We start from the raw sequence: 24,401 nt of genomic DNA, 5'->3' as shown, positions 1-24,401 counted from the left end.
AAACCAAGTGTGGCACCATAGCCTCTTTGGGAAGTTCACTGCCACCCCGCTCTGCGCAGCCGCTTGCCACCAGGTCCTTCCCAAAGAAACTGACACCGCAGAACGGAACTACTACAGGCAGTAGGCACCTGGTTGGGGGCTGAAGAGCCAATCTGCTTACAGCCGCGGCAGGCAAGCAGGGATGTGCAAGCCAAATCAACCAAGCATAGCCAAGCACTGCCATCCTGTCCTGCACAAAGCACAGCGAAACACAGATGGAGCACGCTCCACGCTGGCTCTGTCTGCCACCGCAACACCCTCTGACAGGCTCCGTGTCCTTGCTGTCTACCAGCTACACTGCTCTTCTGGGCCAACACTGGTGCGGGCAGTCGCACTGCCTGCTATGCGTGGCCTCAGACGTGCAATTGGAAGCAGCATGGCTTCATAGGCCCTAGAAGACGTCCCCAAACAAACCGCACTCCACGCTGCTTTGGTTTTCAAAAATTGACCTGAAGGTGGTGCCCGATATCTGCTTAGAGCAGGCGGAAGGTGGCCTTGGAGAATGTAACTTGTCTTCTGTGGATACTCTGTGATGCCAGCAGCAGATTTTTGCAGGTGGTTAAGAGGGAATGGTGTGAGAGGTGGGCACACTTCAGCAATATGTGAAGGAAGAGCTGGGGTCATTCTGGGGAGAGCACTCTGGCAGAGACAGCTTTGCTTGTTTGGCTGAGCCCTGTCCCTAATCACCACAGCCCCCAAACAGGTAGTGCAGAGGGGACGTGCCTAGGTGGGAAGCAGCTCGGGGTATGCGTGGTCAAGCACCTCCAAGTCCTTCCTGACTCCAGCAGGTGGAGATGTGGCCGGTGGTTGGCAGGCCTGGTCCTCTTGTAAGGTCTGTGAATGCTGGGGCTGATCTGTCAGGTAGGCTGCAGCCACAGGCCACCCACGGGACTGAAAAGGTCTCTGTCCTCTTGCTCGAGAGCTAGGCCAGCTTCAGGTTCGCTAGTGCACTGCGCACGCACACAGCGCTCCCACCAGGAGCTGGCCCGAGACACTCGGTCTTTCCAACTGCGGGGTCCCTATGACCTGTGTTCCCTTCTGCCATCGCCAGCAGCCAGGCCGCTAGACCCACCCCTCTAGCAGGTACAGAGCGGGGCCACACAGAAAAGGATGTGGAATGGCTCTCAAGAAGAAGGTCGGACAGGCTGTGGGGATTATTGAGAGGGCTTTAAACAGAGCTGGCGGGGCTCATTGAGAGGGCTTTAAACGAGGTTCAAAGGGGGAAGGGGACATCACCCAGCTCACTAGGGAAGAGCCCAGGTTTGGCGTGCCAGGGTCAGGGGTGAGATTTGCTGTCCAGCTCAAGTGTGTCTATACCAACGCACGTAGCATGAGCAAAAACAGGAGGAGCTGGAAGCCATTATACAGCAGGACGGCTATGACTTGGTCGCCATCACAGAAACGCAGTCGGACAACTCGCATGACTGGCATGCTGTCATGGATGGCTACAGACTCTTTAGGAAAGACAGGCCAACAAGGAGAGGTGGTGGAGTTGCTCTATATGTGAGGGAGCAACTGGAATGCATTGAGGTTGGCCTGGGGGCAAATGAGGAACGAGTTGAGAGCTTGTGGATAAGAATTAAGGGACAGTCTCACACGGGTGACATTACAGTGCCACCTGACCAGGAGGAGGAAATTGATGAGGCTTTCTACAGGCAGCTACAAGCAGCCTCAAAATCACAGGCCCTGGTTCTCATGGGGACTTCAACCACCCTGACATCAGCTGGGAAGACCATACAGCTAGTCAGGCACAATCCAGGAGGTTCTTACAGAGCATCGATGATAACTTTCTGACGCAAGTGGTGAAGGAACCCACAAGGAAAGGCACTCTACTGGACCTTGTATTAAGAAACAAGGAGGGACTGGTGGAGGCTGTGAAGGTCGGAGGTAGACTCAGCTGCAGTGACCATGGAATGGTCGAGTTCAGAATCCTGCATGGAGGAAGCAGGGCGATAAGCAGGATCAAAACCTTGGACCTCAGAAGGGCTAACTTTGGCGTCTTCAGGGAGCTACTGGGAAGAATCCCATGGGTCAGGGCTTTCGAAGGCAGGAAGGTCCAAGAGTGCTGGTCGCTGTTTAAATGTCACTTCCTCCACGCTCAGGAGCGGTGCATCCCCCTGAGAAAGAAGTATAACAAAGGAGGAAGGAGACCTGCATGGTTGAACAAGGAGATTCTAGTGGAGATCAGGTGGAAGAGAAAGGTCCGTGGAATGTGGAAAGAGGGGCAGGCCACTTGGGAAGAGTACAAAAACGTGGTGAGAGCGTGCAGGGATGTGACGAGGAAGGCCAAGACCCACTTGGAATTGGAGCTGGCAAGGGATGTCAAAAACAACAAGAAGGGCTTCTTCAAGTACATCAGCAGCAAAAGAAAGGCTAGGGACAATGTGGGGCCGCTGCTGAATGAGGTGGGTGTCCTGGTGACAGAGGATGCAGAGAAGGCAGAGCTACTGAATGCCTTCTTTGCTTCAGTCTTCAGTGTCAAGGCAGGCCCTCAAGAATCCCAGGCCCTGGAGGTAAGAGAAGAAACCTAGAGAGAGGACGACTTTCCCTTGGTTGAGGAGGACTGTGTGAGGGATCGATTAAACAATCTGGATACCCACAAATCCATGGGCCCCAATGGAATGCACCCACAAGTGCTGAGGGAGCTGGCAGATGTCATTGCTGAGCCACTCTCCATCATCTTTGAGAGGTCCTGGAGGACAGGAGAGGTGCCCGAGGACTGGAGAAAGGCCAATGTCACTCCAATCTTCTAAAAGGACAAGAAGGAGGACCCAGGGAACTACAGGCCGGTCAGCCTCACCTCCATCCCGGGAAAGGTGATGGAGCAGCTTATCCTGGAGGCCATCATCAAGCAAGTGGAGGAAAAGAAGGTTATCAGGAGTAGTCAGCATGACTTCACCAAGGGGAAATCATGCCTGACTAATCTGATAGCTTTCTACGATGGCATGACTGGCTGGCTAGATGAAGTTAGAGCCGTGGATGTTTTCTACCTTGACTTCAGCAAGGCTTTCGACACAGTCTCCCATAATATCCTTCTAGGGAAGCTCAGGAAGTGTGGGCTAGATGAGTGGTTGGTGAAGTGGATTGAGAACTGTCTGAATGGCAGAACTCAGAGGGTTGTAGTCAGCGGCGCTGAGTCTAGTTGGAGACCGGTAACTAGTGGTGTCCCTCAGGGGTCAGTACTAGGCCCAGTCTTGTTTCACTTCTTCATCAACGACCTGGATGAAGAGTTAGAATGTACCCTCAGCATATTTGCTGATGACACCAAACTGGGAGGTGTGGTATATACACCAGAAGGCTGTGCTGCCATTCAGCGTGACCTAGATAGACTGGAAAGTTGGGCAGAGAGGAACCTGATGCGGTTCAACAAAGGCAAATGCAGAGTCCTGCTCCTGGGGAGGAACAACCCCATGCATCAGTACAGGCTTGGAGTGGATCTGCTGGAGAGCAGCTGTGCGGAGAGGGATCTGGTTGTCCTGGTGAACGACAGGTTAACCATGAGCAAGCAGTATGCCATGGCTGCCAAGAAAGCTAATGGGATCCTGGGATGCATTAGGAGGAGTGTGGCCAGCAGGTCGAGGGAGGATTTTCTTCCCCTTCACACTGCCCTGGTGAGGCCCCATCTGGAACTGTGTTCAGTTCTGGGCTCCCCAGTTCAAGTAAGATGAAGAGCTACTGGAGAGAGTCCAGCGAAGGGCTACGAGGATGGTGAAGGGACTGGAACATCTCTCCTATAAGGAGAGGCTAAGGGAGCTGGGCTTGTTCAGCTTGAAGAGAGAAGGCTGCGAGGGCACCTAATATATACTTACAAATATCTGCAGGGTGGGTGTCAGTAGGATGGGGCCAAGCTCTTTTCAGTAGTGCCCAGTGACAGGACAAGGGGCAACGGGCACAAACTGAAGCACAGGAAGTTCCGTCTGAACATGAGGAAGAACTTCTTCCCTCTGAGGGTGACAGAGCACTGGAACAGGCTGCCCAGGGAGGTTGTGGAGTCTCCTTCTCGGAGATATTCAAGACCCGCCTGAACAAGGTCCTCTACAGCCTATAGTAGGTGACCCTGCTTGGGCAGGGGGGTTGGACTAGATGACCCACAGAGGTCCCTTCCAACCTCTACCATCTGTGATTCTGTGATTCTATGATCAACCTCCAACATGCTTTTTTTTTTCAAAATTTAGTTGATACTGGTTCAGACAATTACCGGAAAAGTTAGTGCAGTCATGTTATGACAGTTCTGAATTTCTTCAGTCTAGTCCTCTCAAATACCCAAGCTGCACACAAGCCTCTTTCAGACAGTCTGTTTTATCTATTATTGCAATGTCAAGATAGTCCTTCATTTGTTATAGATCGATTGTAAGGCTGGATTGCATTTTGAGATCTTCAAGGTAAATCAAACCCCAGGATCAACCCCACAGATTATATAACATATCAAATTCAAAGTAAAAAAATAACAATTCAGGGACAAGAGCAGGCCAAAGACATCTTCATGAGGCAACAACACAGGAAGCGTATGTGGAAGAAGGTAAAAGAAATTTGAGAGAAGATTAGTTAATATTGGTGCAGTGCTCTGAAGATCAGAAGTGTGAAGCATGAAGTGTACCAAGGAGTGGCAGAGGAGGGGTGGGCACTTGGCCCATGGGGCATGGGAGTCTGTGAAGCATGGGCAGCCTCCATCCACAGGCACAAACCTGAGTCTAGGGAGAGAAGGCTGAGTGAATTTTGCGCTTTATTTTATGGTATGGCATTTTCTGTATGTATTCTATTGCATGGCATGGTATTTATTTTTCGTAAGTATTGCATGTGCTGTATGGTATATACAGTATGGGGTTTATTGTATTCTATGGTATGGTCTGCTGGTTTTTATTGTATTCTTTGTATTGTAGTTTGTATTATATTGTACTGTATGTTATCTATTGTATGGTATGGTATTGTATGGTATAATGTTACACTGCATTTTGTATTGCATTTTATGTATTTTATGTGTCATAATGTATTTTACGTGTTCTCTTTAATGTATTGTACAGTAAGGCATTGATTTTATTGTAGGTATTTTATGTATTATTTTGTACAGAATATATGGAATGGTGTTTCTTGTACTGTATTTTCTCGACTACTGGGATTTGTATTGTCTAGTATGCATTGCATTGTCTGTCACGTATGGTATATGGTGTATTGTATTTTATGTTCTGCACTGTATCTATTGTATTCTATTTGATGAAGGTTAGGGTATGCACTGTACTGTATGCAGGCATTGTATGTACTGCATGCTGTGTCGGTATTGTATTGTTTATCGTGTGGTGCCTACTGTGTGTTGTATGGTATTGGATGATACGGTGTTGTATGGTGCGGCGTAGATTGCCTTGTCTATATCCTGTGTTTGTGTTGTAGGCATTGTATTTTGGTTTGTACTGTCTTTAGTACTGTATGCATTTGACTGTATGCAGTACACAGTGTATGCTGTAGCATGTGTTGTATGTGATGCGTGTGTTGTATTTTCTATTGTATGTGCTGTGCGTGTTGTGTTGTGGTGCTGGTGTTGTATCCTATATTGTGTTGTATGTCATGCTACGGCATTATTGTAATGCATGTGTTGTATTGTACGTATCGTATGTGTTGAGTTGCATGGTATGTATTGCAGGGCCTGGCGTTGCGTTTATTGTACGTACTGTATTTTTTATTGCATTGACTGCTGTATGGTGTTTTGGTTTGTATTGTGGTTTATCACAATCAAAATCAAGTGTTATTAAAGAAAACAAGCAGTCTGTACCGCACCGCAAGCTAATAAGCTTAATGCCTTGGTGATGTGTTTGACCTTTGCTTCTGGGACTTTTTCCCCTCTTCTTACTCATTCCATGTTGACTCTGTGAGGAGTCCCCTCTGTGTCTTCCTTCCACTCCAGCCTTCTGCTGCAGGCAAAGACAACAGACATGTCTATGCCATGCAATATTGTGCATTTTAAGAATTGCAAGGCACTCTCACGATCTACTTCTGTCAGTATGACATGGAATTGTACCTTGCAGAAAGAGCTGCTTGGTTGCCTATGTATTGTACTGATTTTAGCTCTGAGCACAGTGCCATGCTGACACAGCTACACGTGGCTTCCAGCTCAGGGCCCGCTTTTTTGTCACTTCCCTGGGAGATCTCTCATCTCTATTCCACTGTGTGACATGTGAAAAAAAGAGAAGTGATCGAGTGTGGTGCTGTTATAACTTATATTTCAGCATCTAAGGAAACAGGACAAAGCCAACTCAAAACATTTCAGACATCGCTGGAGACTTCAGATGGTGTCTTCATATTCTAAAACGTTTTTAAATTGTACGTTTTTCTAAAAAAACTGCTGGGACATGAGGCTAAAACTTTGGTGGTGTATGAAAATGAATATGTGAATAGTCTTCAGACTGCCTGTAAGGAATGGAGAGTGGTAACACGGGGTCCTTCTCGTGCTCCCAGGCGAGAGGCACCTTTATGACTGGCAGTAAGAACGGGTTTTAGCCAGTGCGTCCTTCTGCTGCCTCTTTTCCCAGCACCCACGCACGAATTACAAGAAAAGGAAAATGCAAGCAAATCCCTCTTGGTAACAAGAGAGCCGGGTGTGGGACCTGTGGCTGAGCTCGGGACAGGGAGCACCCCTGGAGCAGCCTTGGGGCTTGCTGCCAACCTGCCTTCAAATGAGCTCTCCCAGCAGGTTGGTGCCCAGGAGTTACTTGGAGTTTTGCTCTTCTCCTTCAGGAACCACGTTCGATGCCAAGCACACCCAGAGCCAGGAGAGGACTTCTAAGACAGCTGGGGCTGATGGTGACAGTTCCCACCAGCTGCCCAGGCCAGGGAGATGCAGGTGAGATAGCAGGGAGAAGACACCAACTAATTGCCTCTTCTCTTGCAGGAACAGGCTTTAGCAGCAGGAGAGAGCCAGGCACAAAGGGCCTCTGAGGTCAAAGAAAGTGTCTCGCAGCCAGAGCACAAAGAGGCGAAAGGAGAGAAATAGGTGCAGGTCCCATGGCTGGGACACTGCTTTCAAGGTACCACCTGCCATCGAAACACGAGAACAGCGAAAAGCACTGGCAGGTGATGGAGTGACTGGGAAGAGTGCCTGGCAGAGGGAAGAGCACTGAGAGACAGGAGACAAGACAGAAACGGAGGTGAACCAGATGGCAGGTTAAGACTGAGGGTCTACCAGCTACATTGCTCTTCTGGGCCAACACTGGTGCGGGCAGTCGCACTGCCTGCTATGCGTGGCCACAGACGTGCAATTGGAAGCAGCATGGCTTCATAGGCACTAGAAGACGTCCCCAAACAAACCGCACTCCACGCTGCTTTGGTTTTCAAAAATTGACCTGAAGGTGGTGCCCGATATCTGCTTAGAGCAGGCGGAAGGTGGCCTTGGAGAACGTCACTTGTCTTCTGTGGATACTCTGTGATGCCAGCAGCAGATTTTTGCAGGTGGTTAAGAGGGAATGGTGTGAGAGGTGGGCACACTTCAGCAATATGTGAAGGAAGAGCTGGGGTCATTCTGGGGAGAGCACTCTGGCAGAGACAGCTTTGCTTGTTTGGCTGAGCCCTGTCCCTAATCACCACAGCCCCCAAACAGGTAGTGCAGAGGGGACGTGCCTAGGTGGGAAGCAGTTCGGGGTATGCGTGGTTAAGCACCTTCAAGTCCTTCCTGACTCCAGCAGGTGGAGATGTGGCCGGTGGTTGGCAGGCCTGGTCCTCTTGTAAGGTCTGTGAATGCTGGGGCTGATCAGTCAGGTAGGCTGCAGCCACATGCCACCCACGGGACTGAAAAGGTCTCTGTCCTCTTGCTCGAGAGCTAGGCCAGCTTCAGGTTCGCTAGTGCACTGCGCACGCACACAGCGCTCCCACCAGGAGCTGGCGCGAGACACTCGGTCTTTCCAACTGCGGGGTCCCTATGACCTGTGTTCCCTTCTGCCATCGCCAGCAGCCAGGCCGCTAGACCCACCCCTCTAGCAGGTACAGAGCGGGGCCACACAGAAAAGGATGTGGAATGGCTCTCAAGAAGAAGGTCGGACAGGCTGTGGGGAGTAGGGACAGGGTTCAGCCAAACAAGCTAAGCAACCGGCACTTTGCTTATGCTCAAGGACGAGCTTCTTGAGCCCCCCTTCTCTCCATTTTCCACACTTATTCATCCCCCTCGACTTCCTTGGCTCCTCACTTTCTCTGCCCTTGTCTCCTCCCAATCAAGGGACCTAGCCCCGCCTACTAGTCCCCCTTGCTCCCAGGTCTGTCACATCTGGGAACAGATTGGGTCTTTCAGGGGCTGTTAGCTAGGTCATCTTGGCCTTGCGTGGCATTACTGCAGTGGTTTCCTGGCTACAGCTGTCCCTGCCAGAGTCCTCTCCCCAGAATGACCCCGGCTCTTCCTTCAGATATCGCTGAAGTCTGGCCACCTCTCACACCATTCCCCCTTAACTTCTGGTGACATCTGGCTCTTCCTCATGGCACTGTAACTCCTGCCAGCTTTCTTTCATCTTTCCATTTAGCAAAGGCTTCAACCAGGTCCTAATCATCATCCCCAGAGTTGTCTGCATGTCACATCATTATTTTGCATCCTCTTGCTAGCCTCAATGTGCCAGTCTTCTTCATGCCATGGTGGCTCTGAGCACTCTCCTGTCTGACCAGGCATGGTGTCAGCCCTGCTGAGCGACTCTTGCCCTTTGTGCCCTCCTTGACTGCCTGCAGCCTCATTTTGCCGGGCGTGGAAATGCTTGCCTTGCGCACGAGAGTGAATTGGACTCAGGCACGGTTAACTGTGAAACCTGGCAACTTTATTCCAAGAACTAAGTCAGCTTCAGCATTTGTGTGCACTGGGAAGTGTTGCGGAGGAAGAACCGGACTCGACACGATGATCAATGTGATCACGTACAAGCCGTTTATTAGCCTCAGATAGCTCACTTTTGTATTCCCCACTACATACGCGGCGATTCCCCATTGGTGATAATCAATTTAACTCACATAGTAACTCGATTATGATTGGTGTGCGTCACTAGCTCACGCGCAGTGCTCGTGGCCTTCTTGCAGGCGGCAAGTTCCTCTTCGGCATCTGGGAGTTGTTTGTCTCTGCATTCTTACTTCCTCATTCCAACCGCAGTTTGTCCTCTAGATGCCCTTGCGGCCTTATGCTAAGGCTCTGCGGCCTTAGGCTAAGGCTTCATGGCCTTCTAGAGAAATGCTGGATTGCTCACATGTCCCCAGTCCTTTAATGCTTCATCCTCCACAGGGAGGAGAGCGGGCAGCACAGAGCAGGCCTTTGATGCCGAGGCTGCCTTTGGAGCAGCAGGCATTGCCCCAGAAGGAAATGATCATGGTCCAGTGCAGCCTGCGCTGGTTCCTGTTGATCCTGCTCCTCAAGCCTTTTTTCCCCTGAGGAACTGCAGGAGCTCCTTCAGAAGAGTAAAGAATTCCACCAGCTTCTGGCGTGGAAATGGACAGGAGCTAATGCTGCCCGACTGTGTTGGTGTTGGCCTTGGCCTCTGAGAGGGGCTTGAGGTGGAGAGAAAATGACTCCATGGCTGTGCTGTTGTTCTTGCTGAGCGCAGTCCATCTGTAGCAGGATCCAGTCGTAGAAGTGCTGCGTGGAGGTGTAGACTCCAGGCTGGTTTGGTCTGGCACAGCCTCTCCCCCAGCTGGTCACTCCAACAAGCCAGAAGTAGTCGTTGGTGTTATCTTTGCAGACCAGAGGACCACCGCTGTCACCCTGCAGCGGAGGAGAGAGGGTTAAGGTGGTGTGGGGTGGCCCCGGTCAGCACTCTGGCTGGCTCCTTCTCTCCCGCAGCAGCTGCCAGAGCTGTCCTGACTGCACACAAAGGCTCTGCTCAGGTGCTGGAGCCTACAGAAGCTTGTCTGGCAGGGGGTGGTGGGCCAGTCAGGCAGGGCTCTCTCTCTCTGTCCTCTTTGCACAGTGATCCTGGATGTGTGGAAGGGGGATGTTGCAGGACTGGGCTCTGGAGCTGTGGGCTGCCCAGAGCACTAGATGGGCTTTGTGGGCAGAGAGCCAGGCCTCTGGGACAAGGGCGGCCCTGGGCAAGGACCTGCATCTGGGCAAGGGGAGGTGAACCCCAAGAGTGGAGGGGACCCAGCAGTGGCAGGCTGACTTGCCAGGCAAAGCACGCGCTGGGGCAGGTTTGGGCGGTTGCCACAGGGCTGCCTGTGCTGTTGGGGGTGGACTTGTAGCACGCTCCTACCTGGCAGGTGTCGATGCCGCCCTGCGGATAGCCAGCACACAAGTTGTGGCTGTGGATGGCCCCTCCGTACCAGCGGCTGCTGTTGCAGAGCTTGATATCGATGAGGCGGACCTTGGCCTCCTGCAGGACATAACTTGGTCCCCCAGCTGTCAGCACAGAAAGGAGTTAACAGCCAGCAGCTCGCTGCCAGTTCTCCTCTCCTCCCCCCCCCCGCCTCCCCGGCGTCTGGCTGAAGCCCTGCCCTAGGGCTGGGCTTTGCGTCTCCAGAGGCACTGTGCCGCTGCTGTCTCCCTTCTGTCTTGCTTGGGGTAATGGGCCAGGCCCACCTCTCCATCGGCATGCACCCCGCAGCCCGACTCTGGCTTTCGCCTCTGCTGTCAGGAAGCCCACCCCGCCTCCCCAGTGTGCCCAGCCTGCGCTCAGGACACCACTCCCTTTTGGGAACTCACCTCTTGCAGTCACGGAACCCCAGCCACTGACGTAGCAGCTTCTCAGCTGCGACACTCTCAGCCAGGCGTCGGGCACACAGGCAAGCTGCACGTAGTAGCCGCACAGGACAGGCTGGTCCAGTTCCAGCAAGGCAATGTCGTTCCTCTGCGTGATGTTGTTGTAGTGCTCGTGAACCAGTAGCCGCTTAATAGTGCGCACTTGGGTCTCAGGGCCCAGCTGAGTCAAGTGGCTGGCCCCGATCACCACGTGCCACATGGTGATGTGCCTGCAAGGCAGGTGGAGAGAGGGGTCAGAGGGAGCGCAGCCACGTGCTGCAAGCAGCCCAGCAGTTGCCTGCCTTCTGCTGCACAGGGCAGAGAGGAAGGCAGCGCTACGGAGGGTGCGACTGCCCTAGCACGCCTTGGGCACAAGGAGTGTCGGGCGGGAGGCTGCTAGGAAGCCGTGGCGTGAGCCCAGCCCTCTCGCGAGCAGTCTCTCAGCTGGGCTTGGCAGTGCCCAGGCACTGGGCGTGCTGCAGGGAAGCGGGATGGCGCTAGCACGTGCTGCTGTGGAGCGGGCACGTGCTAGTGCTGTGGGGCTGTTCCCTGGTCCTCCTTACCCGGGCGTGATGAAGCAGTGGGCTGCTGTCAGCACCCACTGTGGGCTGATGAGCGACCCTCCGCAGACATGCGCTATGCCTCCTATGATGGGCTTCTGGATGCTGACGATCCAGGGCCAGGCCCCTAGCTGGGCATCGGTGCCACCCACGACGCGTGACATGCCGTAGTAAGAATCCATGGGCCGGTGCCCGCAGGTCCCTCTGTAAGCAGAAACTGATGAATGTCCTGCTCGGTGGCTTGCTGCTGTTGAGGCTGCAGGTCAGCCCCCTTCCCCCCCACCAGGCGCTGCATGGACAGCAGGGCCGCGGAACCCTGTGGGGCATGCGTCCATCTACCCCTGTTTGTGCTTGAGCCCCGTAGGCGAGTTGTGCCAGCGGCCTGGCTGCTGGCAAGGAACTGAGGCTCCCACATGGCGTTTGGGAAGCTTTGGTGTGGCCAGGGGGAAAAGCGAGCACCCGCCAGTGAAGCCCACAAGGGCTGCCCCAGCTGCCTCCCAGAGCCTCGGGCCACTTACCCACAGTTGTCCCACATGCCGTACGCCGGCCAGCACACGGCCAGCAGGACCAGGACGGGGAGAAAATTCATGGCTGCCAGCGGCACGTGGCAGCTGCAAGAAGCGAGAGCTGGTGGCCAGCAGTGCAGCAGCCGACGTAGTGCCTGCAGCAGTCCCGCTGCCCAGGGAACCCTTGGCCCCGTGGCTGATGTCACAGAGTGGCTGTTTCCGGGTGCTGGGCACGGTGGATTCTAGGGGGGGGCGGGCAACATGGAGGGTTCCGAGCAGGAGGGGAGGCAGAAGCTGGGCTCGGACACCCCCAGCAGACCCCCGCTGAATGCTCTGCTTGCGGGACGAGGCTCTGCAGACCTCGTGGCAGGCAGCAGCGCCTGCCTCCCAGTGCTGCCTGCTAACAGCTAGCCGGGAAAACCAAGTGTGGCACCATAGCCTCTTTGGGAAGTTCACTGCCACCCCGCTCTGCGCAGCCGCTTGCCACCAGGTCCTTCCCAAAGAAACTGACACCGCAGAACGGAACTACTACAGGCAGTAGGCACCTGGTTGGGGGCTGAAGAGCCAATCTGCTTACAGCCGCGGCAGGCAAGCAGGGATGTGCAAGCCAAATCAACCAAGCATAGCCAAGCACTGCCATCCTGTCCTGCACAAAGCACAGCGAAACACAGATGGAGCACGCTCCACGCTGGCTCTGTCATTGCCAAGGGACGGGGTGGGGGTGGCGCTTGGTCATTCTCGAGTGTTTAGTTTTCTAAGGTATTTTGTTTTATAATATGTTGCATGTAGATTACTGTATGTAGAGTATGCATTGCTCTGTACAGTACGTATTGTGTAGTTTTTATTGTTTTGCAGCTATTGTGGGTATTGTGGGTATGGTAGGTATGGGACTGCGCTATACAGTTTATTATTGTCTGTATTATATTGTATCCCGAACGGGATGGACCTTTTCCAGAACCACCCAATGCTCCTGCAGATCCTGCAGCCCTGGGTCCAGCAGAAGCTGGAGCAGATCTTTGACAACAGGGTGTTGGAGGCAGCCATGGTGGAAGACACCATCATGGCCATGTTGACCAAGATGCCCCCGGCCCCGCTGCCTCCTGAGGAGGGTCTCTGCCTCCCCCAGCAGCCCTGCAAGATCCGGCACGGACGCGCTCCTCGGCACCTCCTGCGCCGCTGTTGGTGGGCACCTGGCAGCTGCCCCCCTGCTCCCGCTGCCATCCCCACGGAGCAAGAAGAGTCCCAGGAGGAGCCTGGGGAGGCTGTGCCCAGGCCCTCCACTACCAGCTGGGGCAGGGAACGCCCCCGGGGGGCCACGGCCACCCCCAAAGAGGAGCACCAGCAGCTCCGAGGACTTTCCAGCCAACAAGAGGCCAGCACCACACCAGGGACCCTGGAGGGGCCCTCGCCAGACGGCCGAACCAGGACTGGGCCACCAGCTGCGCCACACGCTGGCCCTCAAGGGCTCCCAGATCCCATTAGCCAAATACAAGAAACGCATGCAAATGACAGAAAAAGTCTCAGTGTTACCAACAGTGCAGATGGCTTTGCTGTCCTCACCCTTTTTAGCTTTTCTTTTACAGGGAGGGGTGGGATGTGAACGCTGAGGGGTCCTTCTGCGTGTGCCAGGCACTATTTTGTTGTTCTCCCCCAAGGCAAGTGCTGCCCAGCTCCAGGCCTGCAGCTCTGCACTGGTCCCGGGGCAGATGTCTCCAGCCCGGGGGTCTCCAGGGCCAGCCCGTGCCCCATCGCTCAGCACCCCACGCCTGTCCCCCTCTTCCCTCACCCTCTGCCCCCACGTCTCGGGGCGCTGCTCCCCGACCAGCCTGCACTGCTGGGCGCAGCCTCGCGACGGTGGCACCCAAAACCCTGCTCCTGCACAGAGTCACGACGTGGTGCTGCTCTCTGCACCAGCCCAGGGTCGCACCCTGCCCCAGCAGAGCCCCAACAAGTGCAGCCAGGGGAAGCGCAGAGTCCTGGCCCTGGGGAGGTCACTACCAATAGAGCTTTGGATCCTAAAAAGATGCTTTCTGCTCTGAAAGTGAGGGTTTAAACCCTAACAAGGGAACGGTGTGCCCTAAGAAAGACTATGGCTAATAAAAGACAGCTTTGGACCCAAAAAAATGAGGATTTTCGCCCTGCGAATAAGGCTGTGGGACCTAAAATGGGTGGAGAGTGTCTACAAATGACGCTTTGGGCCCTGCAAAGGAGGGGAACCTCTTGGTTCCTCTGTTGCCCCATAAAACGAAACACTCCAGTGCAGGCCTAGAGCTGTAAGAGGGGTTTGGCCCTAGAAATGAGACTTTGGACTCTCCAAAAAAGAGTTTGGGCCTGAAGCATGGGGCGTTGGGATGTGAAAATAAGGCTTTGGAAATGAAAATGAGATGCTGAACCCTCAAATCAGGACTTTTGCCCTCACATGATGTTTTGGTGCCAAAAGCTAGGGCTCTGTATGCTAAAAACAGGTCTTTGGAGCCTCCAAATGAGGCTTCGGTCATTAAACAAGTGAGGCTTTGTACCCAAAATGAGCAGTTTGGATGCTAAAATGAGGCTTTGGACCCTCCAGCTTGCCGACTGGATCCTCTAAATTAGGCTATGGATCCAGATAATGAGGCTTTGGTGCCATGAAAGGAGACTTTAGACCCTACAAATAAGGCTTTGGACTCTAAAAAGGAGCCCTTTGACACCCAAATCAGACTTTGGGCCTTCAAGAGAATGCTTTGGTCCCTTAAAAGGAGTCTGTGAATTGTAAAAGCGAAGCTTGCAACTTATCAATGAGGGTTTGACCCTGCAAAGGAGGGTTTGGACCCTAAAAAAAGGCTTTGGGCCCTCCAGATGGTGCTATCACCATCGACCTCTTGTAGGACAGAAAGAGGTCTTGTGAGGCAGCAGTTTCGTCCCGCTGTGCAGGCTTTGAGCCAGCCCTGGGGACTCAGCTGACCAGCAGGTTGTCACTGGAGGACACTGGGGCCGCAAGGGTATGCATTTCCCAGCCATCACTTAGCTGCAGGGAGATCTGCTTTGACGGCCCCAGGCCAGAAGGACACGCACTGCACAGGCGGGCATTCACAGAGGCGTCTCTTGGACTTGCCAGGGCAGGAATCACCTAGGGCAGAGGACAACAGCCCAAGAGCAGGGAAGTGCTGGCCTGTTCTTCAAGCCAAGGCGGCAATTTCACCTGCAGGGGCTCTCCTGAGCAGCGGCACAAGTGCCAGCTGGCTGAAAGCATGCACAGCTCCGCTCAAGGGCTGGGCTGAGTGCTTCGTGCCCCACTAACGCAGGGCAAAAACAAAGCGTGCTCACCTTGCCTGAACGAGCGGCTGCAAAGCTGTCACTCCCCGGGTCCAGGCGGGATCTCCACGTGTGCCCTGGGACACCCACGGGTGCGTACGCTGGAGCCGCACACTTCCCATGCCTGGTGACGGAGGGCTCCACGCACGCCGGAGGAGCTGGAGAGCAGCAAGGCAGACGCTCAGTGCCCTCAGCACCAGGGCTGAGCCCTGCTCTCGCAGCAGGACGGGGCAGAGCCATCTCCCCGTTCCCCTGGGCAGCTGTCCCCAGCGCTCCACAGGCAAACTGCCAGGGCGGTGTGTTAGGGGTTGGAAGGGACCTCTGTGGGTCATCGCGTGGGCAGCGGTGTGCAGAGCAACGGTGGGCTGAGGGCAGCCGAGGCGGGAGAGCAGCCTTGCGCTTAGTGGAACCAGGCTGCTCTCTGCTCTGCCACCAAAGCTAAGATTTTGGAAAGTCAAAATGATGCTTTGGATGCTAGAAATATAGCTCTGGAGCCTAAAAAGAGGCTTTCTGCCTCCAAAATGAGAGTTAGGACCCTCAAAATGGAACTGTGGGCCCTAAAAGAAGGTTGTGAGTGATAAAAGACAGGTTTGGATCCCATAAATGAGGGCTTCAGCCCTGAAAATGGGGCTCTGGGCACTCAAAAGGATGGGCTAGATGATACAAAGAACGCTTTAGACCCTGAAAAGGAGGGGAACGACTTGGTTCCTCCATGGCCTCCACAAATGGAGATTTCGTTCCAAATAGAGGGCTCTGGGCACTCCAGTGGAGGCTTTCAGGTGTGAAAGAGGGCTTCGGACCCTCCAAAGTAGAGTTTAGACCCGCCAAAGGATGGCTTGGGGCGTAAGAATGGAGCACTGGGCCCTGAAAATGGGGCTTTGGAAATTACATTGAGGCATTGAACCCTGAAATTCTGATGATTTTAAGCCCTGAAGTGATGCTTTGGGTTTGAAAATCAGGGCTTTGTGCTGTTGAAATGGGATTTTAGACCGTCAGAATGAAGCTTGGGACATTAAACAAACAAGACTTCTAAGTCTAAAGGAGCAGTTTTGATTCTACATGGAGGCTTTGGCTCCTGAAAAGCAGGCTTTTGAAGCTAAAGATGAGGGTTGGGTACATAAATGGAGACTTTGGACCCTATAAACAATGCTTTGGACTCTGAAAAGGAGGCTCTGCACCGTCAAAATGTTGCTTTGAGCCCTTAATATGAGCTTTGAACCTTAAAAGGTGGGTTTGGAACTTAGAAATGAGGGTTTGTACCCTAAAAAGGAGGCTTTGGGTCCTAAAAAGAAGGCATTAAAACCTACAATAAAAGTTTGGACGCTAAAGATGAGTCCTGGAGACCAAGCGCCACCCCCACCCCGTCCCTTGGCAATGACAGACTCACAGCTGAGGATGGTGGCCCTCTTGCAGGGGCAGGCACTGGCGGTTGCGGGGCAGAGAGCGGTGCAGAGGAGGTGCAGGCGGCCTCGCTGTCGCAGCCCTCGTGGAGGCAAGGGCAGGTCTGGCCCCGTCTCAGCAGGGCGGGCAGTGTCAGGAAGGAGATGATGTGCAGGAGCTGTGGGGATGGGGGAGAGCATCAGCCCTGGGACCCCCCTGCTTCGGGGGGCAGACCCCAGCCCCACATCCCCCCCGTCCTCGCCACCTCAGGGCAGACACTGGACGGCAGCCACGTCCTGCCCCTCCTCACGACCCTGCAGGCTGCTGCGGGGTCGCTGGGGCTGCGCGGAGGGGATGTGGGGGAGCCGATGGCCCCAGGGCAAGCATCACCCCCACCCAGCCTTGTCCACCCCACCGCCACCCCGGCGGCCTCAGCATCACGGAGACGGGGGGTTCCAGAACACGGGGACAGCTGGGGGGTGCAGAGGAGACAGAGAGGAGCGGTGGAAGGGGGGAGGAGGGGCCCTGGGCCTGGTCCAGGGGCTGCGCGGCCTCGGGGCAGGCCCCACAGGAGCCATGGTGAAGCTGGGCCTGGCTGCAAGCAGGGCCCGCCTCCTTCCCATGTAGTCTTGGCCGGCAGAGGTCGGGAGGGCTGTCAGTCTCCTCCCCTGAGGTGCTGCTGCCTCTGATTGGCCCCCGGGTGGTCAGGCTGCTGGGTTACAGTGCCTGCCCTTCACCTGAGGGAATGACCTGCCATTGGCTGCCAGGGCTGTCACTCTGCCCAGATGCAATGCCCACCCGCCCCTGAGGTGCTGCTGCCTCTGATTCGAACCCAGGTGGTCAGGCTGCTGGGCTGCAGTGCCCGCCCTTCACCTGAAGTGATGACCTGCCATTGGCTGACAGTGCTGTCACTCTGCCCAGATGCAGTGCCCACCCTCCCCTGAGGTGACGCTGCCTCTGATTGGCCCCCTTTGCGTTCAGGCTGCCCTGCTGGGTGCCTGCCCTTCATTTGAAATGTGACCTCTGATTGGCTACCTGGGCTGTCGCTCTGCCATGGTGTGGGGCCCACCCTCCCCTGAGGTGCTGCTCTCCGCTATTGGCTGCCTGAGGGGCCACTCTCCCCTCCGCCGGTGCCTGCCCTGCTCCCAGGCGATGTGGTGATGAACTCCACAGGGTGGGCTGGGTGCTCGCGGTGACCCTGTGGGCACGGCAGAGCAGGGAGCTTCCGCTGGGGAGGGAGCGGCAGCCATCGCCCCGTCCAATCGCCCGCCCTGCAGGGCTGGCCCGGCCTGACAGCACAGCATGGAGGGTACTGCCCAAAGGGCTCCTGGGCACGGACAGGCCGGGGGCACCGACCACCTCTCAGGCAGCCTGTCCCAGCGCCCGGCCGCACTCTCGGTGCAGAAACGGATCCTTGAGCCCAGCTGAACCCGCCCTGACGCAGCTCTGAGCCGTTCCCATGCGTCCTGTCCCTGGACCCCAGCAGCAGAGCTCAGCACCTCCCTCTCACGTCCCCTGCTGGGGAAGCTGTGGAGAGCGAAGTGGGACAGGGAAATACGCGGCTGTGGGCAAGAACAGACAGGTTGGGGCCCCAAAAATGAGGATTTTGGCCCGGAAAAGGAGGCTTTGCAGGTGAGGACTCTGGACTGAGGCACAGGGAACCTTCCCCTGGCTCAGGGCAAGGCTGCGCCATCCCAGAGCACGCAGGAGGTGGCCACCTCTGCACCGCGGCACGAGTGGCGACTCGCCGGCTTGGCAGGGCGCGGGGCCTTTCCATGCCCGGGGGTGTCTGGGGAGGGGGCAGGCTGCCTAAAGCGTCTCCCCTCCTCCTCCCCTCCAGGTCTCTGTGCTCCAGCGGGGCAGCTGGGGCTCTGCTGTAAGGACACCCGGGGTCAGCATGCGCTGTGCTGCCGTGGGCTGCTGGGAAGGGATGGCATTGGGATACTCCCCGGGCAACCCTGCTTCCCCCGGGGGCTGCCATTTCCCATTTTCCCACCCAGCTGCCAGGCAGCCATGCTGGTGTCGGAGGGGCAGGCTCTGCTCCAGGCCCCGGCTGAGGTGAGGCTGACACTGCCCTACCAAAGCCTCCTGCTACACAGCTGTGGGATTCTGGGAGAAGGTGAGCACACAGGGTGTGTGCAAAGCAGTAACATTTGAGCACCTGCTTCTTGTCAGCATCCACACCTTCCCGAGCTCACACTCCTTCTCTCTCCTCCTCTGGTGATATTTCCACATTTCTTCTCTCAGTCTAGGTTTCTCCTGGAGAAGAGAGGTTGTACAATATGTTGGAAATACCTGTGGTCGCGCCACCCCTACACAAAGAAAAACTTTTTCTTCACGATTCAGGAGCTTAGCCCAGACGTATCAAGCACATTACCCAGGACTAGGAGCCAGGAGATTCCAGAAGCTGAGTTTCAGCTCTGGAGAAGAGTTGTTTTGTGATCTGGGATGACCCCACCTTCCTCCATCACTTTCTCTGTTGGCCAAATGCGCAGTGAAACGCCGGCCTGCCTGAGGTGAAGCTGAAGGACTTGTTTCTCTTGGTAAGGGCTTGGGCTGGCAGAAGTCACTCTGTGCCTGCCAAACAAGTCCCTTTTGGGAACTCACCTCTTGCAGTCGTGGAACCCCAGCCACTGATGTAGCAGATTCTCAGCTGCGACACTCTCAACCAGGCGTCGGGCACACAGGCAAGCTGCACGTAGTAGCCGCACTGGACAGGCTGGTCCAATTCCAGCAAGGCAATGTCGTTCCTCTGCGTGATGTTGTCCCCAGAATGACCCCAGCTCTTCCTTCAGATATTGCTGAAGTCTGGCCACCTCTCACACCATTCCCCCTTAACTTCTGGTGACATCTGGCTCTTCCTCATGGCACTGTAACTCCTGCCAGCTTTCTTTCATCTTTCTGTTTAGCAAAGGCTTCAACCACGTCCTAATCATCATCCCCAGAGTTGTCTGCACGTCACATCATTATTTTGCATCCTCTTTCTAGCCTCAATGTGCCAGTCTTCTTCATGCCATGGTGGCTCTGAGCACGCTCCTGTCTGACCAGGCATGGTGTCAGCCCTGCTGAGCGACTCTTGCCCTTTGTGCCCTCCTTGACTGCCTGCAGCCTCATTTTGCCGGGCGTGGAAATCCTTGCCTTGCGCACGAGAGTGAATTGGACTCAGGCACGGTTAACTGTGAAACCTGGCAACTTTATTCCAAGAACTAAGTCAGCTTCAGCATTTGTGTGCACTAGGAAGTGTTGCGGAGGAAGAACTGGACTCGACACGATGATCAATGTGATCACGTACAAGCCGTTTATTAGCCTCAGATAGCTCACTTTTATATTCCCCACTACATACGCGGCGATCCCCCATTGGTGATAATCAATTTAACTCACACAGTAACTCGATTATGATTGGTGTGCGTCACTAGCTCACGCGCAGTGCTCGTGGCCTTCTTGTAGGCCGCAAGTTCCTCTTTGGCATCTGGGAGTTGTTTGTCTCTGCATTCTTACTTCCTCATTCCAACCGCAGTTTGTCCTCTGGATGCCCTTGCGGCCTTATGCTAAGGCTCTGCGGCCTTAGGCTAAGGCTTCATGGCCTTCTAGAGAAATGCTGGATTGCTCACGTCCCCAGTCCCTTACTGCTTCATACTCCACAGGGAGGAGAGCGGGCAGCACAGAGCAGGCCTTTGATGCTGAAGCTGCCTTTGGAGCAGCAGGCATTGCCCCAGAAGGAAATGATCATGGTCCAGTGCAGCCTGCGCTGGTTCCTGTTGATCCTGCTCCTCAAGCCTTTTTTCCCCTGAGGAACTGCAGGAGCTCCTTCAGAAGAGTAAAGAATTCCACCAGCTTCTGGCGTGGAAATGGACAGGAGCTAATGCTGCCCGACTGTGTTGGTGCTGGTGTTGGCCCTGGCCTCTGAGAGGGGCTTGAGGTGGAGAGAAAATGACTCCATGGCCGTGCTGTTGGACTATCTCTTCTTGCTGAGCGCAGTCCCATCTGTAGCAGGATCCAGTCGTAGAAGTGCTGCGTGGAGGTGTAGACTCCAGGCTGGTTTGGTCTGGCACAGCCTCTCCCCCAGCTGGTCACTCCAACAAGCCAGAAGTAGTCGTAGGTGTTATCTTTGCAGACCAGAGGACCACCGCTGTCACCCTGCAGCGGAGGAGAGAGGGTTAAGGTGGTGTTGGGTGGCCCCGGTCAGCACTCTGGCTGGCTCCTTCTCTCCCGCAGCAGCTGCCAGAGCTGTCCTGACTGCACACAAAGGCTCTGCTCAGGTGCTGGAGCCTACAGAAGCTTGTCTGGCAGGGGGTGGTGGGCCAGTAAGGCAGGGCTCTCTCTCTGTCCTCTTTGCACAGTGATCCTGGATGTGTGGAAGGGGGATGTTGCAGGACTGGGCTCTGGAGCTGTGGGCTGCCAAGAGCACTAGATGGGCTTTGTGGGCAGAGAGCCAGGCCTCTGGGACAAGGGCGGCCCTGGGCAAGGACCTGCATCTGGGCAAGGGGAGGTGAACCCCAAGAGTGGAGGGGACCCAGCAGTGGCAGGCTGACTTGCCAGGCAAAGCACGCGCTGGGGCAGGTTTGGGCGGTTGCCACAGGGCTGCCTGTGCTGTTGGGGGTGGACTTGTAGCACGCTCCTACCTGGCAGGTGTCGATGCCGCCCTGCGGATAGCCAGCACACAAGTTGTGGCTGTGGATGGCCCCTCCGTACCAGCGGCTGCTGTTGCAGAGCTTGATATCGATGAGGCGGACCTTGGCCTCCTGCAGGACATAACTTGGTCCCCCAGCTGTCAGCACAGAAAGAAGTTAACAGCCAGCAGCTCGCTGCCAGTTCTCCTCTCCTCCCCACACCCCCCCCGGCGTCTGGCTGAAGCCCTGCCCTAGGGCTGGGCTTTGCGTCTCCAGAGGCACTGTGCCACCGCTGTCTCCCTTCTGTCTTGCTTGGGGTAATGGGCCAGGCCCACCTCTCCATCGGCATGCACCCCGCAGCCCGACTCTGGCTTTTGCCTCTGCTGTCAGGAAGCCCACCCCGCCTCCCCAGTGTGCCCCACCTGCGCTCAGGACACCACTCCCTTTTGGGAACTCACCTCTTGCAGTCGTGGAACCCCAGCCACTGACGTAGCAGCTTCTCAGCTGCGACACTCTCAGCCAGGCGTCGGGCACACAGGCAAGCTGCACGTAGTAGCCGCACAGGACAGGCTGGTCCAGTTCCAGCAAGGCAATGTCGTTCCTCTGCGTGATGTTGTTGTAGTGCTCGTGAACCAGTAGCCGCTTAATAGTGCGCACTTGGGTCTCAGGGCCCAGCTGAGTCAAGAGGCTGGCCCCGATCACCACGTGCCACATGGTGATGTGCCTGCAAGGCAGGTGGAGAGAGGGGTCAGAGGGAGCGCAGCCACGTGCTGCAAGCAGCCCAGCAGTTGCCTGCCTTCTGCTGCACAGGGCAGAGAGGAAGGCAGCGCTACGGAGGGTGCGACTGCCCTAGCACGCCTTGGGCACAAGGAGTGTCGGGCGGGAGGCTGCTAGGAAGCCGTGGCGTGAGCCCAGCCCTCTCGCGAGCAGTCTCTCAGCTGGGCTTGGCAGTGCCCAGGCACTGGGCGTGCTGCAAGGAAGCGGGATGGCGCTAGCACGTGCTGCTGTGGAGCGGGCACGTGCTAGTGCTGTGGGGCTGTTCCCTGGTCCTCCTTACCCGGGCGTGATGAAGCAGTGGGCTGCTGTCAGCACCCACTGTGGGCTGATGAGCGACCCTCCGCAGACATGCGCTATGCCTCCTATGATGGGCTTCTGGATGCTGACGATCCAGGGCCAGGCCCCTAGCTGGGCATCGGTGCCACCCACGACGCGTGACATGCCGTAGTAAGAATCCATGGGCCGGTGCCCGCAGGTCCCTCTGTAAGCAGAAACTGATGAATGTCCTGCTCGGTGGCTTGCTGCTGTTGAGGCTGCAGGTCAGCCCCCTTCCCCCCCACCAGGCGCTGCATGGACAGCAGGGCCGCGGAACCCTGTGGGGCATGCGTCCATCTACCCCTGTTTGTGCTTGAGCCCCGTAGGCGAGTTGTGCCAGCGGCCTGGCTGCTGGCAAGGAACTGAGGCTCCCACATGGCGTTTGGGAAGCTTTGGTGTGGCCAGGGGGAAAAGCGAGCACCCGCCAGTGAAGCCCACAAGGGCTGCCCCAGCTGCCTCCCAGAGCCTCGGGCCACTTACCCACAGTTGTCCCACATGCCGTACGCCGGCCAGCACACGGCCAGCAGGACCAGGACGGGGAGAAAATTCATGGCTGCCAGCGGCACGTGGCAGCTGCAAGAAGCGAGAGCTGGTGGCCAGCAGTGCAGCAGCCGACGTAGTGCCTGCAGCAGTCCCGCTGCCCAGGGAACCCTTGGCCCCGTGGCTGATGTCACAGAGTGGCTGGTTCCGGGTGCTGGGCACGGTGGATTCTAGGGGGGGGCGGGCAACATGGAGGGTTCCGAGCAGGAGGGGAGGCAGAAGCTGGGCTCGGACACCCCCAGCAGACCCCCGCTGAATGCTCTGCTTGCGGGACGAGGCTCTGCAGACCTCGTGGCAGGCAGCAGCGCCTGCCTCCCAGTGCTGCCTGCTAACAGCTAGCCGGGAAAACCAAGTGTGGCACCATAGCCTCTTTGGGAAGTTCACTGCCACCCCGCTCTGCGCAGCCGCTTGCCACCAGGTCCTTCCCAAAGAAACTGACACCGCAGAACGGAACTACTACAGGCAGTAGGCACCTGGTTGGGGGCTGAAGAGCCAATCTGCTTACAGCCGCGGCAGGCAAGCAGGGATGTGCAAGCCAAATCAACCAAGCATAGCCAAGCACTGCCATCCTGTCCTGCACAAAGCACAGCGAAACACAGATGGAGCACGCTCCACGCTGGCTCTGTCATTGCCAAGGGACGGGGTGGGGGTGGCGCTTGGTCATTCTCGAGTGTTTAGTTTTCTAAGGTATTTTGTTTTATAATATGTTGCATGTAGATTACTGTATGTAGAGTATGCATTGCTCTGTACAGTACGTATTGTGTAGTTTTTATTGTTTTGCAGCTATTGTGGGTATTGTGGGTATGGTAGGTATGGGACTGCGCTATACAGTTTATTATTGTCTGTATTATATTGTATCCCGAACGGGATGAACCTTTTCCAGAACCACCCAATGCTCCTGCAGACCCTGCAGCCCTGGGTCCAGCAGAAGCTGGAGCAGATCTTTGACAACAGGGGGTTGGAGGCAGCTATGGTGGAAGACACCATCATGGCCATGTTGACCAAGATGCCCCCGGCCCCGCTGCCTCCTGAGGAGGGTCTCTGCCTCCCCCGGCAGCCCTGCAAGATCCGGCACGGACGAGCTCCTCGGCACCTCATGCGCCGCTTTTGGTGGGCACCTGGCAGCTGCCCCGCTGCTCCCGCTGCCATCCCCACGGAGCAAGAAGAGTCCCAGGAGGAGCCTGGGGAGGCTGTGCCCAGGCTCTCCACTACCAGCTGGGGCAGGGAACGCCCCCGGGGGGCCACGGCCACCCCCAAAGAGGAGCACCAGCAGCTCCGAGGACTCTCCAGCCAACAAGAGGCCAGCACCACACCAGGGACCCTGGAGGGGCCCTCGCCAGACGGCCGAACCAGGACTGGGCCACCAGCTGCGCCACACGCTGGCCCTCAAGGGCTCCCAGATCCCATTAGCCAAATACAAGAAACGCATGAAAATGACAGAAAAAGTCTCAGTGTTACCAACAGCGCAGATGGCTTTGCTGTCCTCACCCTTTTTAGCTTTTCTTTTACAGGGAGGGGTGGGATGTGAACGCTGAGGGGTCCTTCTGCGCGTGCCAGGCACTATTTTGTTGTTCTCCCCCAAGGCAAGTGCTGCCCAGCTCCAGGCCTGCAGCTCTGCACTGGTCCCGGGGCAGATGTCTCCAGCCCGGGGGTCTCCAGAGCCAGCCCGTGCCCCATCGCTCAGCACCCCAGGCCTGTCCCC

The 24,401-nt window shown here is 56.0% G+C and overlaps 1 protein-coding gene across 1 annotated transcript in view; it reads right to left on the bottom strand.

The window, feature by feature from the left end:
• The window catches only part of LOC142364752 (acrosin-like), a 118,285-nt gene extending 103,502 nt beyond the window's left edge, over positions 1 to 14,783 (bottom strand). Inside the window, exon 1 of the mRNA XM_075444879.1 lies at positions 14,750 to 14,783. Coding sequence (XP_075300994.1) covers positions 14,750 to 14,783 — 34 coding nt within the window. The remainder of the gene's footprint in view (positions 1 to 14,749) is intronic.
• Between the last annotated feature and the right edge of the window lie 9,618 nt (positions 14,784 to 24,401).

This window comes from Opisthocomus hoazin, chromosome 29 (genome assembly GCF_030867145.1).
Source record: "Opisthocomus hoazin isolate bOpiHoa1 chromosome 29, bOpiHoa1.hap1, whole genome shotgun sequence".
Taxonomy (NCBI): Eukaryota; Metazoa; Chordata; class Aves; order Opisthocomiformes; family Opisthocomidae; genus Opisthocomus; species Opisthocomus hoazin.
This window is presented reverse-complemented; position numbering and strand designations above follow the sequence as displayed.